We start from the raw sequence: 24,139 nt of genomic DNA on the forward strand, positions 1-24,139 counted from the left end.
GGCTCCTCACCACACACACACACACACACACACACACACACACACACACACACACACACACACACACAGAGTAACTGACCACGCACTATGGACAGTCTTCAGCTTCATAAACATCACTGTAAAAACCTCTGACCTCTGTAATTTTGTAATTTTTGTAAATTATGTTCTGTAAATCGTCACCATATTTATTGTTGCTGTTGCTCTTGTGTATTTGTTTGCATCTTAAAGGGACTTAAGGCAACTTTACAAAATGTACCTCAGTGCTGCCGCGATAGGCACCAGCCGAGGCGGCGCGGGAGCGCCACAAACATTTTACCGAGTGTCCGTCTTCACAGCGCTGCACCAGGGATGCTCCTGCTGTTTACTATGTCGCGGTTTACTGCAAGACCACAGCGCATATTATGTGACTTTTGTCAGCATCCGTTTTCACTCCCAAATGCAGCTGAAGTTCCCTCCATCAATCAAACGCATATCCAATATTTATTCGGGTGCCTGCCAGGCTCCGGTCATTTTTTTTTTTTTTTTTTTTTTATTTGACTCACGAGATAACGCTGATAAAGTGGTGTTTTTTTGTGGGCTTTGAGTGGATGCAGTTATCCGATTGTATGGGGGGGGGGGGGCTCGTGCTTGGATTCACAGACCAGGAGCAAACTAAACTAAAACAAACCAAACCAAACTAAAGTAAACCAAACTAAACTAAACTAAACTAAACTAAAACAAACCAAACCAAACTACAGTAAACCAAACTAAACTAAACTAAACTAAACTAAAACAAACCAAACCAAACTACAGTAAACCAAACTAAACTAAACTAAACTAAAACAAACCAAACCAAACTACAGTAAACCAAACTAAACTAAACTAAACTAAACTAAAACAAACCAAACCAAACTACAGTAAACCAAACTAAACTAAACTAAACTAAAACAAACCAAACCAAACTACAGTAAACCAAACTAAACTAAACTAAACTAAAACAAACCAAACCAAACTAAAGTAAACCAAACTAAACTAAACTAAACTAAACTAAAACAAACCAAACCAAACTACAGTAAACCAAACTAAACTAAACTAAACTAAAACAAACCAAACCAAACTACAGTAAACCAAACTAAACTAAACTAAACTAAAACAAACCAAACCAAACTACAGTAAACCAAAATAAACTAAACTAAACTAAACTAAACTAAAACAAACCAAACCAAACTAAAGTAAACCAAACCAAACTACAGTAAACCAAACTAAACTAAACAAAACTAAACTAAACTAAACTAAACTAAACTAAACTAAACTAAACTAAATTAAATTAAATTAAATTAAATTAAATTAAATTAAACTAAACCAAACCAAACCAAATTACACTAAACAAAATTAAACTAAACCAAACTAAATTAAACTAAACTAAACTACTAACTAAATACTAGTTTAAACAGTTAAGTATCCACAAAGCTGCCCCAGGAGCTAGAATGCTGTGGGAAGTACGGTGCACTGAGCCCTGTCCTCTAATGTCTGAATGTTATTCCCTTTAGTCCGTTCATTGCTTTTCACCTGCTGTCCCCCCCTTCGAGGGGGAGTCTTCTCCAGTTTCAGTTGCTGACTCCACTATTACGAGGGCCTATGAACAAGCTCCGTCCGGACCGGGAGGACACCCCTGTCGGTCCTGCCCGTGGACTGGCTTCGGTTCTACTGCTGGGATCCGTGGTTCTTGTGCTGGACCGTCCAACGGACTGTCCTCAACATAGTCCTAGGCTTTACTTCTTATTGTCTCATGCTAGCTGTTGCCAAAGCTGTCCGTCCCTGGGAGAGGGATCCCTCCATACTGTGGTTCTCCCCAAGATTTCTTCTTTTCCCACTGGGTTTTTGGAGTTTTTTCTTGCCGGATGTGAGGGTCGAAGGCGGTGGTTGCTTCGTTCTGTCTCGTTACTGTAAATATTGACATATTACCATTATGCTTATTCACTGTTTTTACTTTTACCGACCAATGTAACATCTTGAAGCCTCTGAGGCAGCTGTTGTTGTGATACTGGGCTATACAAAAATAAATTGATTGATTGATTGATTGAAATGTATAATATTACCGGGAGAGCGGACAAATGAAACTACAAATAGAACTACAGATGAACTTTCTTCTGTTGATTCTTGGTTTGTCAGCAGTGAGCAGCGGTGTATTTGCGCAGCGCGATTCATTTGCCGTGTGGAGGAGTGGTGGGGGTCTCCTCTCTGCTCTGCCTGCAGCAGGGGGCGCTGCTGAGACTGACCGCCTGTGAGTGCTTTGGGACGGGGGAGGGGCTCACGCAGCACCCGCTGCCTGCTGAGGACAGCGGAGACGTCCTGTCACGTCTCCAGAGCACCAGAAAAAGTCGCTAAATTTGTCGCTAGTCACTTTTGTCAAGATTTTGTCTGGCTTTGGAAAGTCGCCAGATTTAGCGAGAAAGTCACCAAGTTGGCAACACTGCTCGCCCCTGATCCCAGCAGTGTTTGAGTCCGTGTCCACGGCGGCCATGTTCTTCCTGTTCGGCAACGCGCATACAGCGTCAATTTACGTCACATCCTCACGACTGCGCGGGAAATTCGGACCCGAACTGTAACAAATTATTTGTCACACAGCCTGTACAAGGCAGCAGACAGATTCGCGGATTGGCCTGTTATTTAGGTTTTTAATGCTTCACGGTCCGTTAGCATTGAATAAACTGGAAATGCAGGTGTAGGTTTTCACAAATCTTGCCTTAAGTCCCTTTAATTCCTCTTATTTATATTTTCTGCCTGTGCCTTTTCAAATCTGCTCCTTCTTCCGTCTGTTTGCTCCTCCACCAGAACTAATTCCTGGTCTCGACTGCTGTACCTGGCAATAAACCTGTTTCTGATTCTGGTTCTAATTCTGATGTAGTTGGGAAAGTGGCAGCCCAGAGAAGCTAGCTTGCAAGTTTGAATCCGACTGCTGACATATGACCCATCAATGTGGGTTCTTGACTGTGACCTTTGACCCCCAGAAGCTGCAGCAGAAGCTGCAGCTCCTACCAAGTAAAGATAGGGTTAGATATGATGGGATATTTTCCACAAGTGCATCAAAAAAGGGTCTACTAAATATGAATTCTTTTCATAATGTCTGCATCACTAAACCTGCCTCCAGAATCAACTCTTCTGATCTAAAGTGTGATTGTGTGGAGTGGTGCGCTTGTGTTCCCATCTTTCCTGGCAGTTCCTGTCAGGAACACAGGTCACATGAAGCAGGTTACTGATCTCTGCAGTCATGTGAGGCTCACACTCCTTCAATAATAAACCATGGTCAACCTGTAATAAACCATCATAAATTACTGAGTTAAGCAGCTTTGGGAAACTGAGATGGGCTTTATAGACCTGTCAGGTCAAAGTCATGAGAGTGATCGTCCCAAGAAGTGAGCCCGAGGATTAAAGCTCAGAAGAGCTGCTTCCAGCCTTAAACAACACCTGTGTTTTCTATGGCTGCCGCCCTGCTGAACTCATGGCTGTTCTTCATCCTCATCTTCCTCTGGATGGGACGACAAGGAGAGCCCAACGGCACAGCCGAAAGGAGCACGAGCGACCAGTAGGTTGACACTTTGTTTGAACTGATATGGGCTTTTTGGTTTGGGTAAACATAGACGTCTGCATGCTCGCTGTTTTCGAGGAATCTCTAAGTCACCTGAATCAGGTTATCTGGACTTGGTCCAAGCTGAGACGAGCATGAACTGATGAATCCAGCTGGAGAACTGTTGAGACATGTTCGTCCGTGCTGATCCGATAAAGTAATGTTCTGTTCGGTGTCTGGAGGAGCTGCAGAGGAGACCAGCTGATTAAGTCTCACGCTTTGGTTCTTTAGGCCTCGGATGCTGTCAGATAATGGACACCTGGTCTTCACCACTGGTAACAACAAAGAGATCCGCTTCCAGCCCTCAGCATCAGGAAGAGTTAAAGTGGGCGATGAAGACCTGAGCGTGTTGTTGACTCAGGTAAGCAGCCCGTTTCCTGAGGGAAGACAGCCCAAAGAGGACGTTCACAGCAGCAGGACACTCAGGCTGGTTCCACTACTGAGACGTATTGTTTCTACATTTCATTTTCAAAGACAACACCAACTCATCCCCGGAAAATAACACTTCACAGAAACCGTACTGACTTTCAGACAGAGCTGCAGCAACTCGCATGGTAATCCAGCGCAACGCCCAGTACTGCTTTATCACTCATCTTGAACCCTGCCCACTGAATAACTGTTTGCTGTGTGTTTCTATACTTGTTACTGGTTTGTTTGTTTGCTATTTTTATTGAAAAGAAAAAAACACCTGCCTTAAGTGTGGGTATCTGAACTATTTTCAACAAAATACCATTGATGTGTTTATTTTGAATGACAAACTGCCTCACTGTCTTTAAATCATGACGTTTTTGTCATGACTTAATGTTTTGTTTCACAGTATTTCTGTTTCTTTGGTGCATTTCTCACATCACTTTTTACTTTGTCACAATAGCTCATGCATTTCTCAAAGCAATTAGTACAAACTGCAAAACCTCGCTGATAACTTGCAAAAGTGAGTTCATTGCTCAAATGGAGAGACTAAAGGCAAGTTTTCACTTCAATGAAAGTGTTACTGTCATCAAAATGAAGTCCTGATACCACTGTTTATGAACAAGACAGTCCAACGGCTTCCTCGTGTTTTCATGATGACTTTTTACTCTGGAAGAGTTTTCCTAATGCAATAAAAGTCAGAGCTTCATGACACTACCTGAAAATCCTCCAGACAGCACTATACAGTATATATTATTTGGACAGTCATTTGAAAACTACAGTAAAGTTACACATTATTGTATTTCGTGAAGTAACAGAGTACAAGACACCGAGGTAACTGAGTACAAGACACCAAATGTGTAGGATTCAGATCTTTGTTGCGTTATGCACTTTGAAACTGTGATTTGGTTGTTGTGCACTGTTTTAAATGTCAACTTTGTCCTTATTGCCTTGTTGACGCCTGATCCCATCAGATGTGGGCTGCTAAGCAGGGTCGGGCCTGGTCAGTACCTGGATGGGAGACCTCAAAGGAAGCTCCTGTGAATACAGTGTGGCGGTAGGAGGGCCTGATAGTGCTGCATAAAACCATGACGTTATTATTTGCGTCAGACACAAAGTGCCTTTGGGTAGAGCTGTGCACAGCTGTTAACAGTACAGCGGTAAATATTGGAACTGAACTTACAACATACACAGTACTGTAAATCCAGGTGTTCCGTCTGTCTGCATATTCTCGTCTACATCCCCGCGAACGTCATCTCTTGCAATGCATTGAGGAAAATCTCTCCTGGAGTGGTGGATCCGCCCTCTGCAGGACTCTGAGGAAAACCTCTCCTGGAGTGGTGGATTATGTCGGCTCCTACGGGAGAATTTTTGGTGAACCAGAGCCAAAGATGAGGAATCAAGGTTTGAGGCTGCTCAAGGAGGTTTTGTTTTGGATTGCAAGGCTAGAGACAAGTCAGCTGCTAACGCTCGCACAGAACTCCAACCTTCGGCCAGCCCAGTTTATATAGGCCACAGCCATCAGAATTACATCTTTCTCTTGTTCAGAAGAAAGCTCAGGAGTCCTCTCAGCTCCAGTCAAGGCAGTGTCTTTCAGTGTCCCACAGAACTTGAAGTCAAATATTCCATATCAGCTATTGCACAACCTCTTGAAAATGCTGTAATTGCCGCTCCTCATATGAAACTGTGGATCATTAACTTGTTAGGAAGCAGACACAGCATGACCAGGGGTCAGAGGTCAGGGGCAGTAGGCCTGCAGTTTGAACCTGATGGTAAGTCAGCAGCTGTAATGACAGTCACTAAAGGCATGTGTCCAAGACACATATATGTAGGTTTTATTGTAAGTGACTTTTAATTCTGAAAAATGCCCAGGTCAGAGATAAAAATAACACATCAAATCATGAAGGTTATATTATCTGCATGAGGGAGACCTTAAAAGAAGTTCAGGATAGACTTCATGATATCCAGCAGCTTCACCTCACCTCTGTTCCAGCCACAAAGCTGTGGAGGTGAGGAGAGGTTCTCTCTGGAAATACTTGGTGGATCAAACTCAACCAAACTCTCAGCCGTCACGTACGTCTACACACAGAGTTCAACACCGTGAAGCGCCTACACACTGCGGTCCTCAGGCCCTCCTGTCCTGCCTGGACAGGTGTTTAGATGTTTCCGTCTTCAACAGATTCTGCAGCGCTCCATGATGAGCAGATCATTTGACTCAGGTGTGTTGGAGGCATCTAAAAAATGCTGGATGGAGGGAGGGGGGGGGGCAGGGGGGGGGGGGGGGGGGGGGTAACAGGCCACCCAATGGATCTACTTTTAAAAAAAATTTTTCCATGATTTTCTTTCATTTTGATGTCTGATTATTAGCTTTAGCTTCAGCAGCTGGAAACTGTCATGGCTCGTTCTGTCTGGCAATCCCTAATCAATACCTGCCTACACTGGCAGCAGCCAATCAGCTGAGGCCTTGTAAATGAGGCAGTGGTGGCTCTGAGCTGGAAGCCCCACTCGTCATCACAACTGCTCGGTCTCAGTGAACCCAGCAGCACCCAGACACACACACCTGTGTCTTTCCACATGCAGTACACACTACGTTGTGAGGGAGGGGCCAGCCCCTCTCATGGCCCAATGGTACAGATCAGGACACAGCCTGAAGCAGCAAGACCGACACCAGGAACAATGACCGAGCTCAGTAAGGATATATATTAGCCTTTTCATTTCACAACATGTTTCATTATCTGAGGGCCAAATCTGCTAACCCTCCATGAAAGCACCACAGTACATCACAGCAGTTTGTGTACATTGTCCTGTGGTGTTCGGTGTTCGCTGTGTTTGGCTTAAAGAAGTGTAAAAAGTATTATTTTCATTTGACAGAAAAGGTGGGAGGCATTGCTACAGGTACAGCCTGGTCCGTGGTGTCTTCAGCTTCCATACAGGAGAGACAGAGGCAAACCTGGTGTGTGTGCATGGACTTCAGTGTAGGTGAAAGACATCAAAAATGGACAGTGATAACCAGGCATCAGCCTCTGATGTTGTAAAGTCAACCCACTGCTGAAGTGCTGAAAAGCTGTAATTCTGGGAAAATTGCAGCAGGGGGCGATGGTTGTTCAAAAAAGAACCCGAGTCCCATTCCAACCATTCAATAATGTCAAATTCCAGAGTGTGAATAAACACATCAAAGCCTGGGTCCAGAACATGTTTTGGTCTCTGTCACTACTTTCTTCTTGACCAGACTGCCATTTTCATACAGTCTTCAATATGGAGACGTCCTGCTGGAAGATTCAAAGTGGGAATTCAGAATGCTATGGTCTTAACAGTGAATACACTGAGGTGATTACTGGTCCCTGTGTCATTCTAGTGAACTAATGAACTTTCCAGCTTCTCTGCCTAAACGGGTCTTAAAATGGAACTAAATCTGATATGAGTCACATATTTTTCTTTTTTTTATGAGCAGATCTATCCCCAGAGGTGGTCAGTAACGAAGCAAATTTACTTAAGTACTGTACTTAAGTAAATTTTTTGAGGATCTGTACTTCACTTGAGTATAATTTTTTCTGAGTGCTTTTTACTTTTACTCCACTGCATTTGGCAAATAAATATCATACTTTCTACTCCGCTACATTTCAAAAAAGGCTCTCGTTACTCGTTACGTCGTTTTCTTCTATTTAAAATCAAGCACAAAGCAGTGTTATTCAAACTCCAAACCAGTAGGTGGCACTGAAGCATGGGTTGTCAACAGGAAGTGTTGCCGTCTGGCTCAAGTGCGCTGTTTATTTGCAGCCAGTGTTGCCAGGTGTACGATAATTATCGTATTTGTACGATAATTTTGCCCTCTGTACGATGTACGATCAATAATCCCAAAAAAGGCCAAATATACGATAATTTGACCATTCCGTCAAAGTGTGGTTGTAATTGGTTGTAATCAGCCTGTCGCAGCTGTCTGTCGGATTTTTTTTGGTGAACCCTGAAGGCATCTCTTTCCACGTGACAAGTTTCAAGCCAATCGTGCTTTTCTAAATGTGAGCTGGCCTCAGAACAACGGTAATGATTGGCTGAATAGTCGCTGCACCGCCCATGAGTGAGGAAAGGAAAAAAAAATAGAAGAAAAAACGGAGCCGCTCCGCCGGCGGCTGAAAAGCGCAGCTTCTGTGTCTCTGCAGCAGTCTCCATCAGGCTCAAACAAGTTTGTTCATGAACATCGAACGATGTTTCTATGTGTTTGCATGTGATAGCCTCCTGTACGCCCAGCTGCTTGTTCGATGTGTTTTTTTTTCTGCACCAAAATTACTAGATCGCTCAACAGAGTGATTTGATCCCAGGCAGTGCTTTGTACAGTTAGAAAATTGAGTAAAGGGACATTATGTGAAAATCAGCTTATTTTGCTTGCCAAAGACAGATTCATGCCTCTGGTATTGTATAAAGAGGGATATTTTGCCCAAAATTTTTTTTATATAACACAACAGAGTCAGATTTACAGCATTTGAACACAACCAGTACTTTATATCACTTGAAAAATGAGTAAAGACATTACAATGTGAAAATCAGCTTATTTTGCTTGACAAAAACTGATTCCACCTACCGGAAATCACTTTCTGGCAAAAATCAAGTTTTTGCACGACACAGGCACTTTTAAGTTTGTATAAGTGCAGTTTTTGTTTATTTTATGAAGTGTTTTCATTGTGAGGACAGAGACAATGTTGTTTCACTGAAAATAAAATTTCAATACTTGAAGCCAGATATTTATTTCCTTGTCAGTTATCATGAACACTATTTACCTTTTAAACCTGGTGCCATGTCTATTTCCTGACATTACGTGGCCTCCAGGCCTCATGGTTTGGCTCATTAGTTCCCACCCGTCAGTGTTTATGGGGGACACATCCTCCGAACACAACTGTGGAGCTGCTGATGAATCCATTCAGACGTTCTTTGGTCCATTCCATATTGGCGCAAAGTCGTGAGTGCCTGTTAGACGCTTTTCAACACTAGAGTGACTATAGCGCATCAATAGACTTTTTTTGTTTGATTATGACGGGTGTACGATAATTTTCCTCAAAATACAATAATTTTATATCTCTGGTACGATAATCCTACATTTCCCACCTGGCAACACTGTTTGCAGCTGACATCACACACCCGGCCTCACAATGCACGCTGGGTAGTCGCCGCCATGTTGGAGTGAAAACAAACATTCAGGCGTATGACGCTCTTTCACTATTCTGGAGGATTATGCCGCTAATCTTGGTCAGAGGAGCGCGAATAGTATCCCCTAAAATAATCTGTACCCCCCTGTAACTTAGGGAAGAAGTGAGCTAGGGCTTTGAAGCTCTCCAATATCATCAGTCTTAAACAGAAATGATCACAAAATAAATTTCATGATGGCAGTTTATGATTTGCCCATTTTCAGCGGGGGATACAGATTTTTGCAGGCTAAATATGGTATCTAAATAGAGCAAGCAATGTACTGAATGGATCAGTGGTGACATTCTTGTCATTATCGTTAATATTATTATCACTGGGCTGGACTTTCTCTCAAAAAAAAAAGTTTTGAAGTTCGTGTTTGGATGGATACGTGCTTTTATTTTGAAAGTGTGGACAGATCTTCCGGATGACCGTAAATAACAATAGAAGGCTAATATAAGAAAAAGTATCCCAAAGAGCAATCAAAACTCAACGTATGAGCATGGTATAAAGAGAGTTAGAGCAATACTTATGAAGACTACTGATTTTTTGTCACATCAACTTCTTATGGTGCTACACAGTGTGATAAAGGACGAAAGTTGGAAAAAGTGAGCGTTTCAAACAATTGACTTGTTTATATTGATATATTAATTATATACAATGAATAATAAACAGCACGGGAAAACGGTAACACTCAGTACATCCATACAACAATCTGCATGATAGTACTTGTCATTGTTAAGCGTGGAGTCCCATCCCGCGAACAGGGGACACGCTTTCTATCAGGGGTAAGTATCTTGGCACAACACCGGACTCCTGTAAATTCACCATCTCACGAACCAAGCCCAGAGAGCCAGATGTTCGGGGTTCGGATGAAAAATCTGCCCACATGCTTGCGACACCAGGTCTGTGCGTAACGGTAACGGCCATGGCTGGCCGAGTACGAGCTGTATCAGCTCCGCCATCCACGGCCTGCTGGGCCAGTAAGGAGCTATCAGGATTAATGAAAGCTGCTGCTCTTTCACTCTGATCAGCATTGGAGTGATGAGATAGAGAGGGGGGGAAAGCATATAGCCGCGCGTTTGGCCACAGGTGCGCAAACGCGTCCGCCCCCAGCGGCGCGTCCCTGTCTCGTAATGAGAAGAATAGGGGACACTGCGCGTTTTCGTGCGATGCGAAGAGATCCACGGACGCCCGACCGAATCTCTCCCACACCCGGAGAAGCACCTCGGGGTTCAGTCTCCACTCTCCGTACAAGGGATTTCCCCTGGAGAGTAAATCTGCCCCGCTGTTCAGTGTCCCCGGAAGATGCGCTGCGCGCAGCGATAACAGGTGTTCGCTGCTCCATAATAACAGACTCTGAGCCAGTCTGTGTAATTTTACGGAGCGAGTGCCTCCTTCCCTGTTTATGTAGGCCACTGCTGTCGTGTTGTCCGCTCTGACCAGCACATGACACTTTCCCAGGAGGGGCAGAAAATGTCTGAGCGCTAGGAACACAGCCAACAGCTCCAAGTAGTTTATATGAGCCTGATGCAGCATCGGGGGCCAGGTCCCATTCACTGACCTCCCCCCGAAAACCGCTCCCCACCCCGTTAACGAGGCATCGGTTGTAACTGTCTTCTTCATCATAACCGCTCCCAACGGGACGCCGGTTGAGAATATCTCCGGGTCCCTCCAGTGACGGAGAGCCAAGAGGCATCCCGGTGAAACCCTCACCATACGCCTGGGGTGATGTCGTGCATCCAGACGCAGGGAGGATATCCAGCGCTGAAAATCCCTCATTTTCAGCAGCCCGTGCGGAATGACAGATATTGATGACGCCATCAGCCCTGACAGCCGGAGACAGTCCCGCAATGACACTGAACGTCCTCTCTGAAATAAAGCCAGGTGTTGGCGAAATTTCTCCACTCGAGCATGGGACAGAAAACCCCGAAATGAAACAGAGTCTATTTCGAGGCCCAAATACTCAATCCTCTGAGTGGGCGACAAACAGCTCCTTACGGGGTTTATATTGAACCCCAAGCTGTACAGCCTGTCCATCAGCTTCCGCGTATCCCTCTCCGATTTCTCTTTGCTGGATGCACAGAGGAGAAAATCGTCCAGATACGCGAACACTCTGAGACCCGATGCTCACATCGGGTTCAGGGCTGCTTCCACACACTTGCTGAAAACTGTCGGGGCGAGTGATAGCCCAAAAGGCAGGGTCTGATACTCGTAAGCCGTTCCCTTGAACGCAAACCTGAGATATTTCCTGTGTGCGGGATATATGCTTATATGAAAATAAGCGTCCTGCAGATCCACTGAAGTGAACCAGTCACCTGGACGAATGGATCGAAACAGAACCTTGTGCGTGAGCATTTTGAATTTGTACTTTCGGAGGTGTAGATTGAGGAACTGCAGATCCAGGATCGGACGCAATGAACCTCCTTTCTTTGGAATGAGGAAATACCGGGAATAAAACCCCTGATTTCTCTCTCCCTCCGGTACACGGCGAATTCCCCCGCGGTTTAATAGAGAAGATATTTCGCTCTCTAAAGCCTCCGCGGCTTCCCCGCAGCTTCTGACGTCAGCACACCGTTGAAGCGGGGCGGCCTCACAGCGAACTGCAGCCTGTAACCCCTGGCAACCGTTGTAAACACCCAGTGGTTCACTGCCACTCCTCTGCTTTGAGAGCGAGAGGGCCCGGTGGCCTGAAGCTCAACAATGGAGCAGCTGCGCCCTCTGGTGGAGACAGACTGTCCTGCACTTCTTGATTTTTCTTTTTGTTTTGTGTTCGCTGCGCCCTCGGCTTTATGACTGAGCCTGGCTGCGACAGCTTGTTTTTTATTGAAAAACCAGGAGAAGTGCTTGGTGTGAACATTGCGCTTCTTTCCACTTCCCTTAGAACTGTCCCCGTGGGGCGACGAAGGGGGGAAACGAAACTGTGCACTGGGGGAACGAGTGCATAATTCAGTCTGTGAACGGGAAGACCGAACGGGGCCGTTACACAGCGCTGAGCGGAACATTGGTCCAGAACATCCATCCTCCGTTTCTTGGGAGGAGAGGGAAACATGTGACCTGTTCCGGAGGGGCTCAGAGCAGGGATCTCTGTGAGTGCTGACTGCTGAGCCTCTGTGTCCGCGAACCACGACACCTAGGCCGACCGTTTTTTCTTCCCGTGCGGGGGGCGGGACGGGTGGTTCGGATCGGTGCCTGGAGCAGCAGCTACAGCGGCAAAGGACTTTTGGGGCCAGTGTTTCTGCTGCTGAGCTCCGCGCTGGTGAGACGCTGGCTGCTCAGACGTGCGCGGTCTGGGTTCCTTATAGCCGCTGCTGCGCGCTCTCACTGCAGCCGCGAATCTCTGGCAGGGTGGCGGGGTGGGGCGAGAGGCAACCTTGCGAGGAAGGCAGAGATCAAAGGCTTCTCCCTGCTTCTTCCTCAGGTCACTGGTCTGCTGCATGGCCGTGACAGCATCGCCAAATAAGCCCTTAGCCCTTGACGGGTCAAAGGGAGCATCAATAATGACCTGTTTTTCCTGGTCCGACAGGCTGGAGAGATTCAGCTAGAGCGCTCTCTCTCCTGCCACCGGAGCCCCATAACACGGCCGCAGCCCTGGACCGCACCCCTGGAGACCCGGAGGATGAGGTCCGTGACCACACACATCTCCTCCCATATTTTGAGACTTGGGGAGCCTTTATCCAGGAGGACCCCCATCTCCTGGAAAAGTTCAGCCTGGTAGGCTGTCAGCAGGGTGACAACATTTAAGTTGTTCACTGATTGGGCTGCTGATTTGTACATCTTTTGAAACATGGTGGCGGAGAAGCGCTCCATTTTCCCGGGGAGGGTGGGGCCAGCCGCAGTGAACGCAGACCGGTGGCTGGGGTGGAGGTGAGAAGCCACCGCCTGCTCCACTACCGGGGGATCTCCGAGGCCCCACTCCCCGCTGTTAGCCACTTCCAGGCCGGAGTAACCCTTGACGGGGATTCTGTGGAAAACGGTTTATCCCAAAACCGCTTCATCTCCTTCATGCACGCTGGGACAACGGGCATGACCTGCTTCTTCGACACCGGGCGAGACGGCAGAATTTTGCCGTCGTATAAATCCCTCTCCTCGCCTTTGTCATACTGTGATGCGGGCCAGTCTATACCCAGCCGTGATGCCGCTCGTTTACACACCTCATGTAGGTCGACCTCTGAGGGTGAAGAGGGGGGTTGGATTCCTCCGCTAACGGAGCTGCTGGGTCGGGATGCCGGAGTCGGCAGGGGGATTGCGTCCTCGTCATCCTCCTCGTTGTCGTCGTTAAGGAGGTCCAGGTTATCGTCCTCCTCTCCGTGCCCCCCTCTGTGTTCGTCCTCCGAGTCGAGGAGCTGGTCGAACAGCGGAGGGAAGTCCTCAACCGGGGGGTTAGCCCAGTCCAAATTAGCAATAGCCCGCTTCGGCTCGGCGGCGCTATCGGAGAGGCTGGGGTCGGCCTTTGAACTGGCCGAGACCCTGAGGCGCCTCTCCAGGATCCTGGTCGGCATAGTGCTGCAGTGCTGGCAGCACTCGGAGTCCGCGAGTGAAGCCTGGGCATGCTGCACTCCCATACAGGTGATGCAGAGAGGATGTGGATCTCTCCCTGAAATGGTGGAACCGCAAGAGGCCGGGCAGGGACGGGACTCGACGTCCTTTCCCTTGCCGCTCGCCGAGGAAGCGGTAGCCATAGCCGACCTCGACGGTCAAACTAATGACACCAAAAAACGCACACTCTCGCGACGAAAGTAGCGAAGTGAATCCTGAGTCAGAAATTTCACGCTCGGTGACTACCTTGACGGCGCGTCGGAAGAGCAGTTAAATGAAAATCCAAAATCAGGACCGCTGAGGAGCCAAGTGATGATCTTCACGTGGAAGAAAGCGAGAATGGTGGGTGCAGCGCGGGGACCGCTTATAAAGGGGGGCGGGCTGGCCCATACATCTCGAGATGATTGGTGTGACAGACGTGGTGTCATTGGAGCTTCCATGATCGGTCATGCCGGGGGCGTTTCCCATAGTGAGATACCGAGGGAGGTTTGAAAGAGAACTTACATTTTACTCGAGCGCTGCTAAAAGAGCGAGGAAGGAGTTCCCCTCTTCTGTGCACGTACATAATAATGATAATGCATTGGTTTTATATAGCGCTTTTCTGGACGCTCAAAGACACTTTACATTGCATTATTCATTCACTGGGTGGTGGTAAGCTACTGCTGTAGCCACAGCTGCCCTGGGGCAGACTGACAGAAGCCAATCTGCGCCATCGGCCCCTCCGACCACCACCAACCATTCACTCTCACACTAGGCAGGGTGGGTGAAGTGTCTTGCCCAAGGACACAACGCCAGTTTTACGCCTGCGGGAGCGGGGATCGAACCGCCAACCTTCCGGTTATAAGACGACCCGCTCTACCAACTGAGCTACTATCGCCCACATGGGTACAAGCCACAGACACGAGCTTTTCACTAAGCTACAGTTACGCCTAAGGCCTGCAGGGGTCGGTGTTTCGCATAAAACGAGCAAACTGCGCTGTGCTCCTTTAAGGACTTGGTCATGTCAGTGTCGTCCTCCTTTGTTGCCAAGATTGTTGTGTTAAAAAGGCTAAGTACTGGCTTGATGCGTGAAACACTAACATAATCCTCCCCTGACAGAGCATTGGTGAACTCAAGCAGTGGCCCCAGTGCCTTGCTGACTGACTCCAGCACATCCAAATCTTGATACCCAAGATTTAGGTGTCGGGTGCTTCTGTCCTCTGAGAGGACCTCTGACGCCGGGAACGCACTGGACGCGGAAGCGTAGCGGAGGCGCCGCGCACCGCGAACGTCTCCGCGCCGGCGCTTGGCTGTTCGCACTGGAGGCGTATCTGCTGCCTGCTCTCCGCTGGTCACACATTGACTGCACTTGGGTGGATCCGTCTGCTCTCGGTTTTCACACGTGTCACCTCTGTCTCGCTCTGCCAGTATGGATGTGTGTTTTGGTGACCTGTGGAGAGACTTTCTCTTCCTGTCCTCTTTTTTCTGCATCACGCGAATCTCTGTCGCTGTGTGTGTGTTTGTGTGTGTGTGTGTGTGTGTGTGTGTGTGTGTGTGTGTGTGTGTGTGTGTGTGTGTGTGTGTGAGAGAGAGAGAGAGAGTTGCGGCACCACACCTTTGCCACAAAGGAAATTTGGCAGCAACTCCAGACTTTGTGGCGAGAAAGTAAAGACAGAGAAAAAGAGCCACCGAGAGACAGATCGAGGGAGGACATGGCAAAAGTGATACACACACACACACACACACACACACACACACACACACACACACACACACACACACACACACACAACGGTCTCTGTTGTAAAGCTCGCCTTCTGGTTCAGCGCAGGCTGACTCCCTGAGAGACTGACTGGAAAAACAAGACAGACTCTAGAAAAATGATGTTTTCAGGAAAAACTCTTCACACAATGTTTCAAAACAGTTCGTAAGAAGTTTCTTTGTTTACAAGACAGCAGTTTGAAAATGATGCAGTTTTAATGTTGGGCCACTAGTTGGTGCTGTTGTGTGTTTTTATAATGAAACCAGACACACAAGCAGCAGAGAACAATACAGGACCGGGACCAGGACCAGGATGGGACCAGGACCAGGACCGGGACCGGGCTGGGAACAGGACTGGGATGGGAGAGGGACCAGGACCGGGATGGGAGCAGGACCAGGACCGGGACCGGGATGGGACCAGGACCGGGACCAGGATGGGAGCCGGTGCAGAACAACTCCCTCCTTCAGACAGAACGTCGTCACGCAGGAGCAGCGCGTCAGTAAAGCTGCGTTTTCCTCCGGATTCAGATTCTTTTAAAAAAGTTGCGTTTTCTTGACTCCTGGCACTGTTTCTATGTAAACGGAGTCCTGAAATTCCACAAATGTTTTTCATTTTAACTTGAACATTTTGGGCGGGTGGGGCCTAAATAGCGATGAAAACTAAGTGAGAAGAAAAAAAAAAAGATCAGAATGACGAAAACAAACTAGTTTTAAAACCATAACAGCTTGAGATAAGATACTCGCGCAGGATGAGGATTCTCCACTTGCTGAATGTGGCTCTTTGTGTCGTCCTGCTGAGTTTACCATCAGGTTCGGGTCCCCGTCAGTACAGAACAACAAGAACACAAACACACATCAAAATGCAGAACTTCCCTGGGCTGGAGGGACGACCTTGAAAATGATGAAAACGCAACTTTTCGAAAATGAACACAACACAGTAATGCTATTGAAGGTCTGCTGTCAAACATCAACTCCCATTGTCCATGTTCAGAGTGTGTCTCTATTGCGTGTGTGTGTGTGTGTGTTTTTTTTTTGTGTGTGTGTGTTTTCATGCAAAAACAAACAGCAGCACCAACTATTGGCCCAACATGAAAACTAGAAACACACACTTTACGTTCTGCCTCGAAAAGTCAAAACTGTCAGCAAGACGTTGATTCCTACGAGGACAACAAGACCTCATGATGTGTAACGCCGTCCCATCCCCACAACAGCAATAAACACACACACACACACACACAAACACCGCTACAAGGTATGCTGGACCCCATAAGTATAGCGTGTTACAAACACAAACAGCCCCGCACCCACATTCTGGACAACAGTCCAAGACACAATGGCATCATAATGGGTGTGTGTGTGTGTGTGTGTGTGTGTGTGTGTGTGTGTGTTTGTGTGTGTGTTTGATTGGGTGCGTACGTGCGTATGTCTGTTTGTGTGTGTGTCCATCTCTCTTGTGATTAGACCCAGTGACAGGCGGACGAGCAACACCGTAACTAATCGTCATTTAATTTATTTTATTTTGAAAATTCTCTTGCCTTTTCTGTTTCCGACTTCCTGTCTGGTCTGATCTGCTTGATCCAGCTTGACAATTGGCGCTCTCGCCGCTCGCGGCTCGCGTGAAAAATAGAACGAAGCGGAGTGGGCGCTGCGGAGCGGGCGCTGCGGAGCGGGCGCTGCAGAGCGCGAGCCGCGGCGTGCGCGGCGCTTCCCTGTGCGTTGTGTGCGGCCAGTCAGACAGGTTAACATGGGAGGCTTCCGCGTCCAGTGCGTTTGGGCCATGACAGTGCTGTCTGCTGCTCCAGAATCCTGTCAGTCATGAGCAGCTGAGACCCCATCGAGTTTGACACTCAGTTATAAGTCCATGGACTGGAAGGTCAAGGCGCTTCTGTGCTTCCTCAAGTGCAACTCTCTTTTTCCAGCTGTGTGAGAAGTGACTCACCAACGTTTTGCACACACCCATTGCATGGCTGATCCTCTTGTCACCTCTCACTGCATGTTCTAGAGAAAACAGATGAACAAAACAATACATAAATTACAACACAGCTAAATAACCACATTTTAATGCAGATTGTTCCATCTCTCTCTCTCTCTTACACACAAACACACACACACACACACACACACACACACACACACACACACACACACACGCACACACACTCTGTCTTTCTCCCTCTTCTGACAAAGATATTAAAAGATATTAAAATCAACGGAGTAAAACGTACCTGTCGCCAGGTGCAGCCTGTTTCCAAAGCACTGAGCCGCGTCCAGCCATTCTTTATCATATTAGCTGCGTTATCGGTGGTCACGCAAACCTGTTGGTCCTCCTTTAAATCCCGGTCCACTAACGCAGATTTCATCTCATGCGCGATGTTATCCCGAGTACGCTCCCCAGGGAAGAAAGAAAGATGTCTGCAGACAGCCTTGTCTTGAGTGCGAAGTTAGTTGTAATAAAGTGGACCGTTAAACTGATGTAAGGCTCCGTCGTCCTGCTCGACTACAGGCCTGTGGTTGAGGCAAAATAATCAATTTCACGGAGCTCGGATTCAACGTTCATTTTGCATTCATTGTAGAGTTTGGGTATGGCCACTTGATAAAATACGTTCGGGATGGCATTCTGTAACGCTTGTCCAGGGTCCGAACCATTTTCTGAAAGCCTTCTTTTGAGACGGTGTACACGGGTACTAGGAGTGTATTTAACGGTACGGGGGTCACGGGTCGGTACACGCAATCACACGACGAATACACGAGTGAGTGAAAAAAAAAAAAGCAAGTCCTGATTACAACCTTAGGTGGCGGTAATGAGCCTTAAAGCTGCCAGCGACCACCATTACCACAGAAGAAGAACAAACAGATCCAAACATGAACAAACAAAGAAGAAAGTCCAAGCGGAATGAGAGATGCAGCGTGTGGAGTTGGAAGACCCACCAGTCTCGTGTAAATCTGTCGTGTGGGAAAGCTTGGGAAAGATGTTGTGGTACATATGCAGGGTTTCCGCCAGACCTTCTCAGTCCGGACGCCCCGCCCACGCTAAATTCTGCAGCCCGGACAACTGACAGGAAAAAAAAAAGAATAAATAGCGCCGCGTTTGCGGCTAATTAGCAGTTGCGCACCGCGGAGCAGCAGCGTACTGCTTGGCATCGTGCCCCCCCCCGCCCCCCGGCAACTCTCGGCAACGCTCGTCTCCCCCCCCCCCCACACACTCACACACGTTCCCCCCGGTCAAACTTTTATCCTGCAGGAAAAACTGATATGCCAGCTTTTGTTTCTTTTCCCTGCTGTACCGAAAAGCATACCGAACCGTGACCCTTACACCGAGGTGTGTTCCGTACCGTGGTTTACACTCCTAACGGGTACCATATCTTTAGCAATGTGGTATGCTATAGCATCTGTAATGTCCTTGTGTGTGGTGGACGTCGACTCGTATGGCGTAAGGCTACCGAACGAGTCAGCAATCAAACTTTGTTTGGGCTTACTTTGGGATGACTGGGAGGCTGCCGCAGATTTTTTTCATTGCTATTGTTGAGACTAAATTTAAAATGAAATAAGGATGCTTGAAACCTCTAAGTCTCAGCACAGAGTCTTTTATTTGATTGAAGATGATCAGACAGCCAAGAAGGCCTCATGCTAGCAATAAAATCAAAATACGAGGCTCTCGGTCCATCAGCTCTACCAGAACAGATCTCAGTCTGAACCCCAGGCTGAATGGCCCCGGTTGTTGGTGGAGAGACAACTTTATCCTCCGTTTTCACATAATTAAGGGTGGCACATGGGACTCCTCTTCTTCTGGAGTCAGCAATCGTGTTTAAAGGTGCTGTAGGCAGGATTTTGCTCGTCAGTGCTAATTTTTCTCTGTTTTCTTTGGATTAAATGTTAGAGTATCCATTGATAATCCTTTAGGAGTGCAGCATAACTGCTCTACCGCGAGGGCGCAGCGTTTCCATCTGTCTCTGTTCTGAGCTGAAAAGGAATCTCAACAGCTCCAGGTATCTTTGACCAGAAGAGCCCATGAGGCTTTAACCGTGATTGGTCGAGGGGCGTTTGTCGCACGTTCTTGTGGGAGGGGCTTAACTTGCGTAAGGGCGTGGTGTCAGAGAAAACAGGACAGGATTGGCTGTGCTGGGTTTCAAATCACCATCTTAGATGGGTCAAATCGCCATCTTGCTTAGGTAACCCTAAGCAAGATGGCGGAGATGCGGAATCCTGCCTACAGCACCTTTAAGATCTGCAGTCCTGCGGTTACAACACCCTAGCTTGAGGCATTTAACAACAGTCCAGCTCATCTGAGCAGGCCACATGCGACCGGTACAATAGACTGACACCTGGTTACACCCATAAAATGCAGCCTGAATAAACGATGAACTGCCTCCTGTGGGTTTCTGACCGGGCGTCAGCTCCTTATCTTGGCTGGTTCAGACCTGTTGTCCCTCAGGGGTGTGGTTCTTTCATTATCACAAAGAGATCAAAGCTTAGTTTAGCTATAGTGACGTCTCACCTACGCAGTCACAAGGCAGAGTAATAAAATCACAGTGTAACCATTTAAATAGGATAAAAATATACAACAATTTACACTTGTGTAGCAAGCGGTGGTGTTGTTTTAGGTGGTGAAACATGTTCTTTGTATTGCCTTGGTTCGTCCCAATTTTTGCCAAGCGCGACCTGCAAAACACCTGGCTCTGGTTTACATCGTCATCTTTAAATCCAAAATACCTCCATATAACAGAGGAAGACTTTTTTTTCCCCACCAAACTCGTAGGTCTGTCACTCAAATGCCTCGATAAACCTCAGCCCTGTGCGGTTTGGTTATCGCAGTAGTTAAAGTCCGAGTAAAGCAAAATCAGCCATTTTCTTCTAAACAGTTTCTTCTAAAAAGGTCATAAATGTTCTTTACAACATATAAAAGCCATTCCTCCATTAACGGGGGGCGGGGGGTGTTGGCTCACCCCGGGCCCGCCACCGTACCGCAAGGTGTGGCCGGGTCCGGGAGGCCTCCTCCCTGGGGGTCGCGGGGGTTCCTCCGCGGGGCGGTGTCCGACGCCGCTGCGGGAGGTGGGTCGGTTTCGGAGGGGGTCGGGTCGGCGGCGGCGACTCTGGACACGCGCCGGGCCCTTCCCGCAGATCTCCCCAGCTGCGGACCCGCGGCTCCCCCGCCCGGAGCCGCGGGTCGACTCGGCTGACGCCTAGCAGCTGGCCTAGAACTGGTGCGGACCGGGGGAATCCCACTGTTCAATTAAAACAAATAAATGAGCATTCTGATGGAGACTGTGAGGAACGAGGCTGAGCACTCTCAGCATCTGACTGAGTCAGTTTCTGGCTCTGATGGCTCAAACTGGTCGGGCTGGGTCCGTCTCATGAGGCTGTTAGCGCGCTAGCTTCCATTGTCATTGTAGTAGGGATGGAAACAATTAATCGACTACCGATTAATCAACTATCGATTAATTGTTGATAAGAAATTACTCGATTAAAATAAATTACTTGCAATTAATTGCGTTTTGAACCTGTAATCCCTGCAAGCCCGCATGAGGGCGCGCTTGACGCCAGATGTCCTTGACACACGTGGGAACATAGAAGAAGGTCAGGGGGTTTAGAGAGGTAACAAAGTGCTCATATTTTTAAACAAGAATAGATAAGTCTCACACTTTGCAATGAGGATCACCATGGCATGGATGTTTCTGTTTTGTTTATGGGCACACCCATTATTCTCAGGAATGTTTTTAGTTGTTTACAGGCAGCCTGTTTTTTTTAATGTAAAGAGGGATTATAAATGGTGCTAATGGTCCAAATGTGACTTAATTTCTTTTCAGAATGTATGTGTTTTATTACACTGCCAAATAAAAGACTGCACTAATTTATTTTTAAGTTAAAGTCACCTTCCTTTTTGTTCTTTTTTTTTTGCTTCTAACAAAAATTAAAAAATTAAAAATTATTTCATGTAGCCTTAAATTAGCCTTGTTATTGCATTGTTCCATTTGTGAATGTGTTGTTTCCTGCTGTTAAGAGTGAGTGTTTTGTTAAGGAATATGATTTGCATTTTCTCTTTCATAAGAAAGACAGCAGTTTTGTAGAAATGAACCTATTGATTAAGAGGGAAATTCAGCTTTGCAGAAAAATTGGCGCTTATCAATTAATCGATAATCGATCGTTAAGATGAAACAACTATCAATTAATGAATTACTCGATAATTTGCATCCCTCCATTGTAGATGTCACTGTCACAGCTACACGGAGGCGGCTCCCCTCCTGTGGGCGTGGCTCCAGCGCTGCTAGCTGACACGCCCCCAGCGTCCCACAGCAGAGAGAAGAGCTTGTTTTTCCATGATTTTGAGACCTTATTTTATATACTGAGCACTTTTTTTAATCATTCAAATTTGGCTCATTGGTTAATGACACTTGTTTATGCAGTGTGACAAACTCATAACACAAATTTATTTCTGCTTTACTCGGACTTTAAAGGACCTGTATCATGCTTTTTTAGCTAGTCCAAACCCTAGAAATGGCATTAACATGGTAATAGTTTATTTTTGGCGCTAAGGAAAAGTCAATTTTGTGTGAAATAAAAGATTTTCTGGGGCTAATTCTGAAACCCGGAAGAGAAAACGCTCTGTTTCACTGAAAATCCCGCCTCTCCCCCTGTGGACTTTGACTGACAGCTTCAACCAATCAGCGCTTCAAAACAAATACGCTGGTTAGCTTTAGCTCTTTATCTCTATCTTCTCTACACGCAAAGACACGCGAAAACGTCTTTTCCTGTTAGAAACTCACCAAGCGCAGACCCTTCAGACCCTCCAGACTCTTGCTCCTGCTTGACTGTTGCTTTCAGACGATGGTTAAAGTTTATCTCCGTAATCAGAGTTAGAAAAAAGCAGCAACGCTGATTGCCGAGGGCCTGCGGGGGGGGGGCTCAGGGGAGCCATCTTCTCCATGTGACGTGAACGTGGGAAACAGAGCGTTTTCATGGATGTGGGAGGGGCTGCCTCTCTGAGCAGCTGAAACATGAGGAAAGCTCAAACACACAGGCACGGAGGAAAAAAATGCTTTGGGGTGTTTTTGGTGAGTACATAACTATGTAACAAGGTTAAAACATACAAAAAGTGAATTTTGCATGATACAACCCCTTTAAAACCTCAATTTCGATGAGCTGTCGGTTAATCGTGCAGCCCTAGCTGACAGTCTCTGCTCTCAAGGCTTAGTAAAGCTTACAGTCAGGGCTGGTTCAGGCTTTCCTGGACCATTTTTTCTTGTTGTTGCTCTAAGCCAGGGGCTTGCTAACTGGCTCAGCCTCTCTCTCTCTCTCTCTCTCTCTCTCTCTCTCTCTCTCTCTCTCTCTCTCTCTCTCTCTCTCTCTCTCTCTCTCTCTGGGACTGATGGTTCATTCCACTATGGGAGATTAAAAAGTCAGAACACCAGAACCCTGGAAGAAGAGGTACTCTTAGGTGGACTAGAGCTGTGACTGAGGGATGCAAACAGAACATCAATCAGCTGATCCATTGATCTGATGAGAGAACCTGGACTCACTGGGTGCAATCAGTTTCTAATTGGGCATCAATCGAAACAGCTGATATATTGATTGATTGAGATAATCCCAATGGGTGTGACCCCCGATGCACACTGGATGCGGTTCGGCTCCGGAACGGCTCCGGTCCGGACACCGCAGCTAATCCGTAGTCATTAAAATCAATGCTGTGATGCACACCGGCTGCGGTCCGGCTGCGGTCCGACTCTGGAGTCTCTGCGGAGCTCCGGTCTCTTTCCACAAAGATCCTATTTTTCCGGACCCGCAGCCCTACCGCGCCAATCCAGACAGGAGCAAGTTGGGTGCCCGGAAGGAAACGCGATATGTGTTCCAAAATAAGTGACTTCAAAATAAAATCTGTGTCGTTTTTTTGCCGTATTATTCTATTTTTTTTTTTTTTACTTCTTCTGGTAGAATACAGAACAAACAACGTCATGTAGTCATTATACGCTTTAGAAGAGTGAACGCTTTTGTACTTCATCACTGCTGAAAAGTCAAATGACTCCAAAATGGCTCAAAACAGCTCTGTGACCGGAGCAGCTCCGCGTGGCCAGATTGTGTGGGTTTCTGTCAAATCAAGCTTCTTTTTTGAACACGTCGGACGGGTTGATGAAGTGATTGTGTGTTTATGACGTGTTTTTATCATACGAATATGGTCTTAACGTGCATTTTCAACCGAGATGGCGGTCTGGGCTGCTTTCTATTAAGTAAAACGGGTTTCAAACTGTTTAAGGGGGACAACGACAGATCTGGCAACCTTCTTCAGCGGGCTGCGGAGACACCGCAGGTGGTGTGAATCACTGTGCTGTGGTATACCGGACCGGAGCCGGACTGCATCCAGTGTGCATGAAGGGGTGAGCGTTTACTTAACCCCAGGCTTCTGCCATGTGGAACCGGCTCTCAGTTCTGCTCCTTTCTCTTGTTTCAACATAATTTCATTCTAGTGGTATCATACATCCGAGGTTGCTTCTCCTTCAGTCATCTTACAATGACTTGAGCTTTTAGCCAGGGGGTTGTGTCATCAGATGGTTACCGACGATCCTCAAGTGTTTCGACCCTGAACCATAACACTCTCCTGTTGGCGGGTCAGCAGTGGTGGCCAGCCACTACTCACTTCCCCCTGGCTGCCAGCTCAGTTCCTCCCTTCTATTCCATATC

At 47.1% G+C, this 24,139-nt stretch overlaps 1 protein-coding gene across 1 annotated transcript in view; it reads left to right on the forward strand.

The window, feature by feature from the left end:
• Positions 1–3,458: 3,458 nt before the first annotated feature.
• The window catches only part of cubn (cubilin (intrinsic factor-cobalamin receptor)), a 149,550-nt gene continuing 128,869 nt past the window's right edge, over positions 3,459–24,139 (forward strand). Inside the window, 2 exon segments of the mRNA XM_030087572.1 lie at positions 3,459–3,565; positions 3,839–3,968. Coding sequence (XP_029943432.1) covers positions 3,459–3,565; positions 3,839–3,968 — 237 coding nt within the window.

Source organism: Salarias fasciatus, unplaced genomic scaffold (genome assembly GCF_902148845.1).
Source record: "Salarias fasciatus unplaced genomic scaffold, fSalaFa1.1, whole genome shotgun sequence".
In the NCBI taxonomy this organism is placed as follows: Eukaryota; Metazoa; Chordata; class Actinopteri; order Blenniiformes; family Blenniidae; genus Salarias; species Salarias fasciatus.